Source organism: Aotus nancymaae, unplaced genomic scaffold, assembly GCF_030222135.1.
Source record: "Aotus nancymaae isolate 86718 unplaced genomic scaffold, 86718_ANA_hifiasm-v0.15.2.pri h1tg000051l, whole genome shotgun sequence".
Lineage (NCBI taxonomy): Eukaryota > Metazoa > Chordata > Mammalia > Primates > Aotidae > Aotus > Aotus nancymaae.
In genome coordinates, this window is record NW_026988465.1 from 22,586,594 (window position 1) to 22,601,664 (window position 15,071).

At 38.5% G+C, this 15,071-nt stretch overlaps 1 protein-coding gene across 1 annotated transcript in view; it reads right to left on the bottom strand.

Annotated features, from left to right (window-relative positions):
- SLC17A1 (solute carrier family 17 member 1) overlaps nt 1–6,230 on the bottom strand; it is a 57,983-nt gene extending 51,753 nt beyond the window's left edge. Inside the window, exons 1-3 of the mRNA XM_012458539.3 lie at nt 6,144–6,230; nt 4,684–4,767; nt 333–511 (exon numbers count right to left, since the gene is read on the bottom strand). Of these exons, the coding sequence (XP_012313962.1) occupies nt 333–511; nt 4,684–4,717 (213 nt within the window). The 5' untranslated portion in view covers nt 4,718–4,767; nt 6,144–6,230. The remainder of the gene's footprint in view (nt 1–332; nt 512–4,683; nt 4,768–6,143) is intronic.
- Nucleotides 6,231–15,071: the final 8,841 nt, after the last annotated feature.

Here is a 15,071-nt window from a genome sequence, read left to right on the forward strand (position 1 = left end):
TAAAAAATGTAGTGTGTCTTCACCTTCCACTTCTGGTTTAAAATGCTTTCCATTTTTTTCCTCTTGTCCAAATTTCTTGATTGTAAAGAAGCCCTAACTCTTGGGTTTTATTCTCCCTCACATAGAAGGATTTACACAACAAGCTCTTCAGAAATGTTGAGCCATACTTTAATCATGGAATATTTTATTTAGGTCACTACTGGCAAAGTAGATGAAGACTTGAGCTGCTTTTTCAATTACATTGGCATATCGATAACAATTTAATCTCTACACGATTTAGTTAAAAAGACAGGCTTGTAAACATTTGACTATGGGGAAAATTATTGATATACCTTTATATTATCCAGGAGCTTCTCTGTGGAGGTGTTGGGCAAACCATGTGGATCTGGATCTGTACTATTCACCATGACTACCATTGTGAGGTTCAGGCATGTGCGTTGTGCCATTGTTATAACATTACAACAGTGCAAAAGGAAAGACAATCCATAGCGAAAGGAACAGAAACCTGGAGCTACAAAGTAGAACAGAAAGTCTCAATTGTTGACATAGCTGAGATAAAAACATACTTTAACTATAGTAGGGCCATTCAGAAATTTGGAGCCCATGATATTAATTTAAAATTTTATTGTACTTAATGGCCTTTGTGAATTACTACATAGTAGGAAGATGTGTGACTGATATAAAGATACCATATTCTCCTTAAAATTATAATGCCAACTAGAAATTCCAAGAAAATTAAGCCAATCTTCCAAGTTCTTTGGCTCATGTCTATTTTTAAAAAAATTTATTTATTATACTTTGAGTTCTGGGGTACATGTGCAGAACATGTGGGTTTGTTCCATAGGTATACACGTGCCATGGTGGTTTGCTGTATTCATCACCCTGTCATCTACATTAGATATTTCTCCTACTGCTATCTCTTCCCAATCCCACTACCCCTTGCTATCCCTGTCCTAGCCCCCCGACCCCCCTACAGGCCCTGGTGTGTGATGTTTCCCTCCCTGCATCCATGTGTTCTCATTGTTCAACACCCACTTATGAGTGAGAACATGCAGTGTCTGGTTTTCTGTTCTTGTGTCAGTTTGCTGAGAATGATGGTTTCCAGCTTTATTCATGTCCCTGCAAAGGACAGGCTCATGTCTAATTTTTAAAAGACCCTTTAAAAATACTCTGTGTTACTCTTGAAAGTAAGTCCCCTTAATAACAATGAAGACATTTTCTGTCAAGAAAACTATTCCTTTTCCACTGTTTTAAGAATACTGTGGTTGAAAGACTCATATATGCTCAATGTGGAGAAAAATGGCATTTAAAAAAAATGTAATTACTTACTGATATAAGCTAATCAGCTGGTGTACAGCCAAATAAGTTCACTGATGGAAGAAAGTAGGAAGTCCAGAAACAAATACACATATATGGTTAACTTTTTAAAAATAAATGTACTAATGCAATTCATTGGAGAAAAGTAAAGTATTTTTCAACAAATGGCATTTTTTCAAGAGAAACATAAGTATATGTCTATAAAACAATATGTACAGAAATGTTTATAGTAGCTTTATTCAAAATAGTAGAATGTTTGAAAAGAATGGTGGTATGTTAATACAATGCATATTACTCAGAAATAAAAGGAAGAAACTGCTTATACACAACAATCTGCATAAATCTGGATGAATTTCAACAAAAGCATGCTCAGTTAAAGAAGCTAGAGACCAGACAGTATATACTGTAGGAATCTAGTTTTACGAAGTTCAAAAACAGGCAAAGTTAATCTATGTGGCCCCCTCCATCTCCAAAATCAGCAATGGGAATCTACTTTATGTTGAATCCCTCTCACACTTTGAATCTACCTACTCTGTCTCTGACTGTACAACCAGATTTAAAGGGCTCATGTGATTAGATCTCTCCTACCTGCATACTTTCCCTATTTAAGATCAACTGATTTGGGAACATTACTGGGAGAAAGTGTGTATACACCAGGGGCTGGGTGTCTTGGGAGTAAACTTAGAATTCTTCCTACTACAGTACACCATCTGGCCTTTAAAGAGTCATGTTCCTCCTACATGCAAAACATATTCACCCCATTTCAAGCTTCCCAAATTCTTCATGTTATTACATTATCAGCTCAAGTTCAAAACCTCATCAAAATGTCATTAGCACAAAGTCCAAAATCTCATCATCTAAATCCAGTTGTGAAAGAGACACCTATGATTAATCCATCCTAGGGCACAATTTCTATCTATGGGCTTGTGAAACTAAAGAGGCAAATTAAATGCCCCTAACACTCTTACCATGAACAGGTGTAGGATAAAGCTATAGACAAGGGGAGTGGGGTGGGGAATAACAGAGGAGAAAAGGAGTCATTGATCCATGAAGGTTCTGAAGTTCAAAGCCAGTGTTGGATTTTTCATGAGGCCTGGAGATAATTCTTGTGGCTCTTGGCTCTACCCTCTGGGCTCTGGGCTGTATTTTTTGTGCGCATGGTTCCACCCAAGAATAAAACAGGAGCCAGGAAGCTTGGGAGCCATCTTGGAATTCTGTCTACTGCACATTCATAGTTAACTAATAGTTTTTTATTGCAAATAAATATTAACTTCATAAATAAATAGATTTTTTATATCTAATGAGATAATCATACAGGTTTTCTCTTTTAATTAATTTTTGTGGAGTGACATGTATACATTTTCTAACATTAAATTACTCTCATTTTGAGGATAAACCTGACTTAGTGGTTGCTTTTTTAATGTTTTAATAAATTCTTAGATTTGTTCTGTTAATATTTTTTTTAGGATTTTGTATCTTCATAATTTTCATAGGGCTTTTTTGCTTTATGTATTAGAAGCTATTTTATTAGATGTATAAATATTTTATGTCATCCTATTGAATTGAATTTTATATCATTTTCAGCATTCATATAGAATTGTTTGAATTAGTAAAATATTGTAAACAAATTAGATGTCTATAAATTAGTGACTATTTAAATAAATTATAATATATCCATCCATACTTCAGCTCTAAAAATGAGGAAAAATCTCTGCCTAAAATTGTGGAATACTCTTTAGATAAACTGTTAAATGAAAAAAAGCATTAGTACTGAACAAATAGTTGGCTAGTTTTCTGGACTAGCCTGAGCCTCCATTGTTAAAAGATAAGAATATTAGATAAAATATATTTAAAATAAACGATTTCATTAAAAGCATGGGTGATCTAAAAGGAAAGATGAAATATTCAGGCCAAGGGCTTAGTGAAGATGGGGGCCTCAAAACGTAAGTCGAGCATTGAAGTCAGATTTTACACTGTGCACTTTTGATCTTGGGATTTTTTGGCCTTCCATAATATGGGGACAACAGGAATGAAATACCAAGGTCCTAGAATGGGATAGTATATAGTAGGAAACCCTCTTCTAAAATGCTTAGATGCCAAAGACTTACAAGATCAATGAAGGATGAACACATTGTTCCCTAATGTTGTTAGTGACTGCCAAGAAATTTTGTACCATATGATCTTTAGAGCTGGATAGAAGAGGGTAAAAGAATATCCTTGAGAAATTTAATCATCAGCCAGTGCTTCCTTTGATTTGCAGCCTAAACTCATAATCTTAGGGAGGTGAATGGATCTAGAAAGCTATCAGAAACCTTGTACAAAAACACCTCTGCAGGAGAGAAAAAAGCCTCTATGTGGTAAAAGTGAAGTCATTGTCACCATGTCAGAGAGGGGCTCATTGTCTTAGTCATTTAGGGGTGGCCTTTTGAGTTTTACTCATTTCTCTCCTTCATATTTCTCCAGGAAGTCCATAAATTATGTCTAAATAAGTTTTGAGTCAAAAAGAAGGCCATAAGGGGAATTCTAAAGAGTTTGGGAGTGAGTAACAGTAAGAATACTGCATATCAAAGTCATGGACACGGTAAAATGTGCATCTGTAAATGTATTTATCAAAAAGAGAATAAAGAATTTTAAAACTTGGAAACTGAACAAAGGAACAAACCCAAAGAGTCTAAAAGGAATTAAATACATAAGGTCAGAAATATATAAAAAATATATATATTTATATATATAAACTTTGAATGCAGATGAAATAGACAACTTAAACAAGCAAAATAAATATCAAAATTGATACAAGAAGAAATATATAATTTAATATACAGTAACTTTTACATAGGTTGAAAAAGTATACAATCTATTGCTTATCTCATTTTTTTGGGATTTTGTCCCCTATGACATGGACACAACGCTAAGCCAATAGCAGTAATTCTTTATTGTTGACACCCTACCCTACCTAAAATAAACAGTTTATCTCAAAAAATATTCAGTACACATTTATCTGTTGATGTCCAAGAATGCAGGGACTCAAGAACATTCATCCTGGCTTACTTCCTCTTGCAGATCTATCTCTTCTTCTCTTGGAGATGGAACCAAAATAGCTCAGTTTTTTTCTGATATTTTCTACCAAGCGATGAACTGACAAGTGTACAAAAATGAAAATAAAGTGTGAGCAACCAGAGTGTGTAGAATCTTTTTACTTGGAATTTTCTGATTGAAAACCATAGTAGGACTGGTTTCTTCTCCCTTCTTTTCTGAATATTTTTAAGACCCCATATGTATTTCACAAAAATATTCTTCCACATAAAATCTGTGATGTAATATTTAAGAAAGAGAAAGCCTATACAGTGGAACAGAATGAAGTGCTACCTTTTTTGGGAGGCAACTGGTTATCCATTTGCATACACGGCTGAAGTTGCTTCTCTTCTTGCTGAAGGGTTTGGCCTCCACTCACTGTTGAGTGCAAAACACAGTGATGTCAGCATAATGTAGACACTACCCAGTACTCCTCTCTGGTTTAAAATTGCTTCAGAGAGAAACTTGCCCCATCACAGCAGTGCCCATTCACCTCCATTATGTGCTCCCCTTAATATTTATTTCACTTTTGTGATAATTTTGGTTGATTAAAAATATATGGAAGACCTGAAAACTACAGAAAACAAATAACCCTGCCAATCCAGAATTCTAAATCCAGTGATAATATTTCTCCAGAGTGAGAAATGAAAAGAATCCATTGCCAGTAGACCTTCCCTATAAGGAACATTAAAAGAAGCCCTTCAGGCAGGAGGAGATTTTTATAGGTCAGAAACTTGGCAGTACAAAAAGAAAGGAAGAATGTCAGAGAAGGAGCAAGCAAAGGCAAAATAAATTCTTTTTTTCCTCCTGTATCTTAATAGAGCTAAAAGATACTATCTGCTTATTGATACCACCAACTCAAGCAGAGGCTAATTGTTCTTTATACTTCCATATGTCCCTGTCCATATCTTTAGTTTCCATGGATAGAGCAGTCACTGCTGCAAAGTTTTATGGCAGGAGGCTCAGCGGATGAATCAGAATGGAGCAGTCTCCTATCAGACAACCCTTTATAGTCAGAATTCAGTACCAATCTGTGCTGGTCAGTCTAGACCTCAGGATTTTACCGTATCAGATTATATGATACCTAGTGCTCCAAAGATACCTAAGTCCTGAGATTGGATTTGCAAAATATTTTTGAATGAGCAATTTGTCAACCATCATTATCACACACTGGAACCTCTTCTGGGGCCACTCTTTATTTCAATACACATGTACATACAACCACACACACAAACCACTCATACATATGCACCACATACATACATAGAACATAAACACATGGTATAAACTCCCCTTATGTTCTCCATACATACACTGCACACATACAGCCAAACCAAACATATAAACACGTTACAATACTACATCCTCAAAACGGAAGGACAAATTACAAACACCACACACATAACCACACGCACACACAAACGGGCACATACACACCAGGCACACACAGTGTGCCCCACACATTACAGACACAGCACACCACAGCTATACAAGCATCACACATTGTACAAAATATACGACTCTTTCATTGTGTCCCTGTGAACCTCACACTGATTGCTAAAAATATGTTCTTTTTTCTTTCTCTTGTGAAAAGCCTTAGAAGACAAGGTATATTCCACCCTTCCCCAAATTTTCCCCTATTGCTAAGTACTTTCAATCATATCTTTGCCAGGGAAGGCCCCCTTAATGGCCCTCTGGGGAATTAACTGATTGCTTATTTCATTTAATGAGCCTCTTATAAAAGTGAGACTAACCTGATTCGGGACAAAAAAGTGACTTCTTCTGCTGTCAAGACTTTTCTCTCAATTTTACAGTGTCGACTTTCCACTATTACCAAGTTTAGCCCCCATAAATCATTCACCAATTCTTTTGACATCACTATGTCAAAGTTAAAAGCTTAATTTTTAACTTTACTTTTACCTTTTCCGTAAAGCTTCAGGGAAGGAGTGTGACTCAATATCATCCAGTGGACTAGAAATCTGGGAATTTGCCAGTAATTTCATGGCATAATAAGCAGACACCCTTAGTCTCTCTCCCTGTCCAGGAGGTAGAGCTTGCCTGCCGTAAGTGCTCTCAAGATTTCTTTATTGATGGCTCTGGGTGTATAATGTTGTTCTAACGGGAATGTTGTGGCTTTCTAAATTCTCCATAAATGCCCTATTAAATTTTTACCTTTAATTCCTTTCCTTCTTTTCTCCCTCTTTTTCTTCCTTTCTCCCTCCTTTTTTCTTTCTTTCTTTTCTTGTTTTCTTCTTTCTTTCTTTCTTTCTCTGTCTTGTCTTTCTTTCTCTCTCTTTCTTCCCTTCTTCTTCCCTTCTTCCCTTCCCTTCCTTCCCTTCCTCCTTCTCCCTCCTTCCTTCCCCTCTTCCCCTCACCCTGTCTCCTCCACACTCCTCTCCAAAGGGCACATCTGTTTGACATTAAGAATACTCAGAAACAGGTACATTTTACTGAGGCATGTCCTCTGAAAGGTGTGGCTTCTCTCATGGCTCTTCCTGCAATGACTGTAGGTGCTGGTTCAGCCACTTGGTTATAGCAATATCCAGAAATATTAAAAAAAAATAGATAGGATCTCATTCTGTCACCCAGGCTGGAGTGCTATGGTGTAATTATAGCTCACTGCAGACTTGAACTCCTGAGCTCAAGGGATCCTTCCACTTCAGCCCCCTGAGTAGCTGGGATTGCAGGTGTGCAACACTGTACCCAGCTAATTGGTAGAGACAGGGTCTTGCTGTGTTGCCCAGGTTGATTTCAAACTTCTTGCCTCAAGCAATCCTCATGCCCTGGCCTCCCAAATTGTTGGACTGACAGGAGTGAGCTATCAGGCCTGGCCCTAATACTTTTAACTTAGAACTCTTCAAAATTAATCTACTAATTAGTTAAAAAATCTAAGCCCTAAAATCAGTGATTTTGCATTATAGATAATTTATTACATACTTAACAAGTATTTTTTTATTATGCTTTTAAAGTGCCCATTAAATGTTTGGCACATAGCAGATGCTCTGTAAATTGAATCAGTTATTTTTTTTTCCTCTAAAGAAATGTTGTAAATCTTTAACCCCTTTGCCCAGGAGACTTTGATGTTGTTATTCAGTGGAATTTTTTTTCTTTTTCAGAAGTCCAGATTCTGCTCGTCCTCTTCGGTGTGCTACAGAATGTTTGTACTATTTGTTTTGTATCATACTTGACAATTTCTGGCATTTTCTGAAAAAGGGTCCCTTTTCGTGATTGAAAGCCTTGGGTCAGCAGTTGTTTAATGTCCATGTGTTAAAAAAATAACACTCCCAATTGCCATCAATATCCCAGTTCTGGGTACTGATTACCTAAAGGAAAACCATCTTTCTGTTTGCTGGCCTCAAAGCTTTCTGCTGCTCTGTGAGATTCTTTGAAATTGTTTCTTCTGGATTCTGTGTTTTATGTATTGAGTTTTAAAATTTATCATCTTATGGAAATGTTTAAGCATACAAAAAATGTAGAACAGTTTAAGATAACCATGTACATATTAACCCACTTCAATAATTATCAGTATTTGGCCATTTGAATTTCCACATTCAATGGTTGTTTTTTGTAGCATTTTAAAGTAAATTTCAGACATTATGTCATTTCTTCTATAAAACATTCAACATGGCTAATTCATTAGGATTTAAAAAAATATAACTACCATGCTATCAGCACATCTAGTAAATAAACAATAATCCCTTAACAGCATCTAATATCCAAACATGACAATTTTCCCAGTTGCTTCAAAGTTGTGTCCTTTATATTTGCTTGATTTAAATGAAGATTAAAATAGGATCTACATAATGGCACTTAATTGTTAAGGCTCTCATGTCTCTTATTTTATAATGATCCCCTCTCCCAGTTTACATTTGCTGTTACTTAAAAACAACAACAATTAAAAAAAAAAAGGAAGGGTCCCTTGCAGAGTTTCTGTCATAATTGGTTTGGCTAATAGCTCCCTTTTAGGATCATTTGATATGTTTTTTGATTTCCTTACATCCTGCAAACTGTGAGGTATATATAGAGGCTCGGTTAGATTCAGCACAAAAACACTTCACAGGGATACTGGATGATACAGGGTACTATTGCACTCTGTTGGGAGGCACATAGTAGCAGGTTGTCTCACTTTTGGTGGTAGTAAGATTGATCAGTAGGTTCAGATATTCTTGGCCTGACTTATTCATTAATAAAGTTTTCATCATCTTTTCACCTATGGCTTTTAGATACAGTTAGTAAATGTTGCCTAGATCCATTATTTGATTAGAAGTTATAAAATGGTGATTTTCTAATTCTATCATGTCTCCTTCATTTACAAGCTAGAATTTTTTTATAAAAAAGGAAATTTACCTTATCATACATTTGGTAAGCTGGAAATACAGATTTAATAGGAAAGTTACCATAATTACTTGACAAAGTTCTAGAATAAGTTTCTTAGCAAGGATGACCAAGTACTATTATGACCTCATGAATTTTATTTGATGTGTTACAATCTATTGCAGTTCTTATTCCTTTTTGATGCTCCAGTTGTTCCTTCTTTACCATTGGGAGTCCCTTCAAGCTGGTTTCCATGTCATTATGATAGGACTTGTGGTCTTGAATAGCTTCCTTGTCTTCCAACACATAAAAAACTTTCCAGCTTCCTCTTATATATTTTCTATTCTCAGATCTGGGCTTTCTTAAGAAGTGCTGGCTCCTTTCAGCAGAAAATAACTTTTAGAGACCACACTCTGAGAACTAAGTGCTCATTGTTCTTGGGTCACATTGCTTTTAGATGTTTTCAGTGGAAGAACTTGAAAAAGGTATTTTTTGAAAAGAAATTATAATTTTTTTGCTTATATTTAGAATTCAAATTTAGGATTAGGGTTATTTTCCAAATTTTTTTGATTTTATAGTCTTACATATTTCTCTTTTGTTGAACATCATTGTTCCCAATGAATATACTTTTTTGCTTTGTTATAGTCTACCTATATTAACATGAAAATAATATTAATAGCATTGCCAAAATAACTGCTGCCTTCCCCAGAAACAGATCCTGAGATGAAGATTGATGTTAAAGTGCTGTAATGGTATTTTCAGGAAAAAAAACTAACAACAAAAATAGGAAGGAGGTTGGGAAGTGGGCAGGGAAAGAAAGGAGATCAAACAAGGATACGATAACAAGCCAAATCTGGAGGAAGGTAAATTTGGACTAATCCTATAAGAGAGCAGTGGGCACAGTGTAGGCCACACCTCAGATTTGTCATAACCAAAGGCACAGAAGTTAGAGTATTTATATGCCAGTACCCATCAGTGGTTGTCTACAGGGTGTCAGGTTTTGAAGGGAAGGCAAGGGTTAAAGAAGGAGAGAGAGAGAGAGAGAGAGAGAGAGAGAGAGAGAGAGAGAGAGGCTTAAGAGCAAATGAAGGCTTTATGCCTAGCAGTAGACCCACAGAGGTGGGAGACAAGCTTAATGCCAGGGCCTACTGCTGCTTACAGGCTGGGGCAGTTTATAGGCCTGGGCAGGAGGAGTCTGGTGGGGGCACAGCCTGCTGCCTGGGAAAATATTGATTTTGTGTTCACGGGCGAAGTTGTTCCAGCTGTTGTTCCGGCTGAATGTGATGTTCCTTGCACTTTTGTACTTTCTCCCAGCAGAATATGTTAAGAAGCAGGCTATTTCTTATGGCCCAACCACCCCGTGGAATGTTTCTCTTTGACCAAGCTCTGAGAAATGGTGGTTGGGGAGGCTTACAAAGTGGTGCAGTTTGGACTAACATTCTTGCTTTCTATTTTAATATAAAAGGAAAAGGGGGCATTGTTGATTATCTGGCTGCTTCCTGCTGAATAGGGGTGCTATTATCAGGGTTGGGGTTTTGAAGTGGTGGGTGTCCAACTTTACAGTTGTTTTCCTGGAGGCGCTGTTATGGAACTTGGTGGAGGAGAAGAATGGCATCAATGTGTTTCTGGGTGGTTGCCTGGACAAGGGAGTTCAGCCTTCGGGAGATAAAGCGGGATATGAAGGTGAGTACACATGGGCCAATTGTTAGTATTTAGAAGAGGGAGATTAGGGGTCTTAAGAAAGGGGTTACCCAAGATATCCACTTTAGGAGGGATGGTCCCTGTTACCAAGAGTTAGTGGCTTGATGAGCAGCCTGTTACGGAGGCCATGGGCTCTGCGAACAATGCCAGATCAATTAACATTAAAAACGCATTCTTCTTGGAGTTATACACGTGTCCCCCTTTTCAATGGTTAGCAGGTCTAGGACTCTTTGGATTTGGAGAATGACCCCCTCAAGGGAGTTTTTCTGCCTTTGGAGCCTTGTGATGGAAGTATGTGTGTCCTCTACAGCATTGTAGAGGACTGTAGATTTTTTTTTAATGTAGAGAAGTTGATATACTTGCTATTCCAGTGCCAAGTGCAGCAGAGATGCTTAATCCTACTACAAGAAGAATGAGATGTAGAGCGCATTTAGTACAGGTCAAGGAAGATGAGACAGAAGCTACCAAAGGAACCTGGATGGTCTTGTTGTTTGGCAAAATGCTAATGTTTGGAGATTAAAACTAGGGTGTATATTCTTGATCAAATTGCCGGCAGGCAAAGATGAGTTTGTGCCACACAGAAAGAAAAGACTGGAGGTTGACAGGCAAAAGTTGTAAGTAAAGGTAGCGAGCTATGAGAAGATGGGGTTAGAATCCTGGACAAACTTTGTGTTCCAACATTTTATTTCTCCAGGTTGAATAGCTTTTAGCAACAGTAGACCCTGCGAGGATCTGATAGGGAAAGTTGGTGGGGGAGGAGGTGAAGGCTGTTTGGTTTTGGAGAGAGAGAGAGAAATGGGTTTTTCTTAACCGATAGCCACTGTAGTCCTGATAGGGCAGAAGGATATAGATTGCAGTTGAGGGAACTGTGTGTGCATTTTTTCCAGGGAGCACCCTTGGGTTGGATCATGGAAAGCTGTGCCAGCAGAGCAGGGAAGGGTTGGTAAGAGGTGTTTTATGGAAACGGGACTGTAACATGTTTAGTTTAGAGGTTATAAGGCAAAGGAGGGTGACAGCCCTGTGTGTGATGATGTGGGTGGATTTGATGGGTTGGAGAGAAAGGTGTTTAGCTGAGAAAGATTATAAGCAGGTTTCAGGAATGGATTGGCCAAGTGCGTAAGATGCAGGTTTATTTTAGACTAGGTTTATGTAGTTAGGTTAACAGAAAGGGCTGTGAACTGCTGGATTTGTGTGGACAAACAAATTGAACAGTTGGAAGAAAGAGGGGCAATGTGTGAGGTTGACAACAGGCCAGACTGCCAGAGGTTGGGGGCAGGGACTTAGAGTAATCCACAGACAATGAAGACAAAAGGAGAAAAAGGAGATGTCAAAGACTGAACTTTTAGAAGGCCCTAGATCCATAGCTCCTGGATGAATGTGAAGAATTGGAGTTGGCTATTCAGGGATGTGGGAGGGAATACCAGAAAGGATCAGAAACAAGATATGAGATGAAAGATTTAAAATTTGAGATGGATAGTGTTATGGACTAGGGCCTTCTGGGTTGGCAACTTCTGGAATTTTTGTTAAGTGCAGTGAAGTTGGTCCTGTGAGGGAGGAAGAATATTTTGGGGATGAGGAAATTTATGGATGTGGATCTGGTGTTCTTTTTAATTTGGAATGGTGTGTCCAATGTGGAAAGGATGTTAGCTTTGCCGCCATGGGAGTAGCTGGGATAACCTGGTGAGGGCCCAAACACTTAGGTTGGAGAGGGGTGGAGGAGTCTGTGATCCAGACCCAGTCCCCTGGTTGTAGGGGCAGTGAAGAGTATTTTGAGAATGAACTTTGAGGCTGGGGCAAGTAAGTGTTAGCATACTGTCTTATTAGATGTGTGATATATATTGCCTCTAAAACTTTATGAGTTTTACACCTTTTTTTTGGGCCAAGTTTTGTGATTTTTTCCGAGTGGTAGGAGTTTCAAGATATAACTTGTCCTTTACCTTGGAGATGATATTCTGGCATATTTGAGACCACTGGATCGCTGAAAACTTCAGTTATATGCCTGGTCACTGACACTTTGTAGACTTTCTCTCCCCCTCTTCCCCCACTTGGGAGTGTGTGTATTTTTGCAGGGCATCCAGCATCCTTGCTCCTTCTTGCTATTCAACTTTAGTTAACGTAACTACATGCTTATAGTGAAACAATGTGATGTTGCGGATAATCAAGATCATTTCAGATTACGTTGTGAAAGAGGATGGTAAGTTAACTTATTCCTTGACAAAACTGTGAAAGGAGTACTATTGTCTATCCCAAATTAATGTAAACTATTTATAATCTTCCTTTCCAATGGCTCTTCCAAAGAACACATTCGCCATATCAGTACCTGTATAGGAAGTAACAGAGCCTCTGTTGATGTGTTCCATCTGGCACACCATATGCAATTAAGATTATCACTGGAGCCCATCTGTGGTGGTCCTCCACCATCTGCTACAATCTATTTATTCTGGGGCCACGTTGATGAGTCCAATGGGAATACAACAGAGATCATTGCTCTAGCTTCTGCTAAGTCTTTACAAATGGCATTACTGTCTGCTGTTCCACCTGGGATGTGGTATTGCATCTGAATTACTAATTTGGCAGGATTGGACTGTTTTGAGCATTTTCTTCTTTATTTTTTTTATTTTTTATTTTATTATTATTATTTTTTTTTATAAGATGGGTTTCACCATGTTGGTCAGGCTGGTCTTGAACTCCCGACCTCAGGTGATCCACCTGCCTTGGCCTCCAAAGTGTTTGGATTACAGGCGTGAGCCACCACGCCTGGCCAAGCATTTTCATTTAGGCTTCAATGATATTAAATCCTGAGTCACAGCAGTGTGCCCTCATATTAACAAGCTCTCCCTTATCTGAACTTACCTTCTGCCCCCAAAACCCTGGTCCCATATTCTAGTCATGCTCTCCTTGTCCCTTCTACTTTAGCAGGGCCAGCACTACACCATTTGGACCATCCTAAGACCTGACCTAACTATTTGTCAAGTATATAGGTTTACTCTTTGTTAAGGTATTAGATAAAGTGAGAATAAAATTTGACTAAGCAAGTCAGGCACGGTGGCTCACGCCTGTAATTCCAACACTTTGGGAGGCTGAGGCGGGTGGATCACAAGGTCAAGAATTGAGACCATCCTGGCCAACGTGGTGAAACCCTGTTTCTACTAAAAATATAAAAATTAGCTGGGCATGGTGGCCCACGCCTGTAGTTCCAGCTACTCAGGAGGCCAAGGCAGGAGAGTTGCTCGAACCCAGGAGGAGGAGGTTGCAGTGAGCCGAGATCGCTCCACTGCACTCTAGCCTGGCACTCTAGCCTGGCAACAGAGCAAGACTCTGTCTCAAAAAAAAAAAAAAAAAAAAGAATTTGACTAAGCAAGTATTGTCTCTTAAGTCATCTGTATCAGCTGTGTTTTCTGCATGGGGATCTTCAGGAAAAGGGATGATGCCATCCCCCAGGATGGGATACTGGGATAAGGATACCAAGAAGTTTTAGGGTAAATTTCAGGCCTTGACTTTAGCATGAGACTTCTAGGACTTGACTTTAAGTCAAGTGTTTGCCTTTGTGTTTTCTGCTACTCTGACAATCAGATCCTGAGTCTGATCTTCAGAACATATCTGCATTCTGCTATTGGAGATCAGGATATCTTTAAATGCTGCCAGGGAGATTTTCTGACTTTCATACCATATTCTGATGTTAATTGGCCTTCTTGAGTACATCAGTGGTCATGACCACCATCAAACAGCCAACTTCAAAGTTGTTCTAATACCATTTCCACACATTTCTCAAATGCTAGAGGTGTTGCCCAAGCCCGTGCCTTCCCTTACACCTGTATCCTGTCTTTCATTCCAATGTACCACAGGAGAGAGTCAGTAATTGTAATGCTACAGCAGGTCCAATGCTTTTACAAACATCAAGGGGGTCCCTGGGCCATTTGGCTTGTCAGTGATACAACTCTGGAAGATATTCTAAGAATCTGCATCTTAGGTCTTCTTGTGGAAACAACTGGCTTAGGTCAGATTCTTTAGAAGCAGACCTTGAGATGAGGATTCCTGTAAAAATGATTTATTAGGATATATTTCCAGGAAAACCTGGCTGAGGAAAGCATAAGTAGATCTGGAAAGGATATAAAGTAATATCCAGTTCAATTCTTAGGGGATTTTGGAGATAGTGTGGACTTTGCTTGCCAAGCAGAAGCAAGGGAGTTAGATCATTTATATCTGTGTAGTGATGACATGACTAAGGGCTATTCTCAGGCAGATACAAATTCCCAGGCACACCCAGTTGGCAGGCAAAATGGCTCCTACAATCTGAGGGAGCCCACTAACAGAAAAAATAGGTTCCAGGTGTTGGGAACAAAAGAAAGCTCATCAGGAACTGGTACGTATCAAAATGGTAAAAGGAACTGAGGGGATATGGGTGGAGTATTGAGTGTGTGCTATAATAACTGAATACAACTGAGTATTTTTAAATTTTGATGGGAAAGAACCTCTAGATTTATTTCTGCACTTCTGCACATATACTGAACATATAGTTAATGTGGGGATTGTCTCAGACTGAACCCAGCTGTTTTCATCTCTAATATTCAATAACATCTATACATGCCTGGTGTATGGAGAAGTCCAGTAGAATAGGAGTCATAGGAACTTCTTCATTAGTGACTAGAGAGTCCCTGGGAATTAGG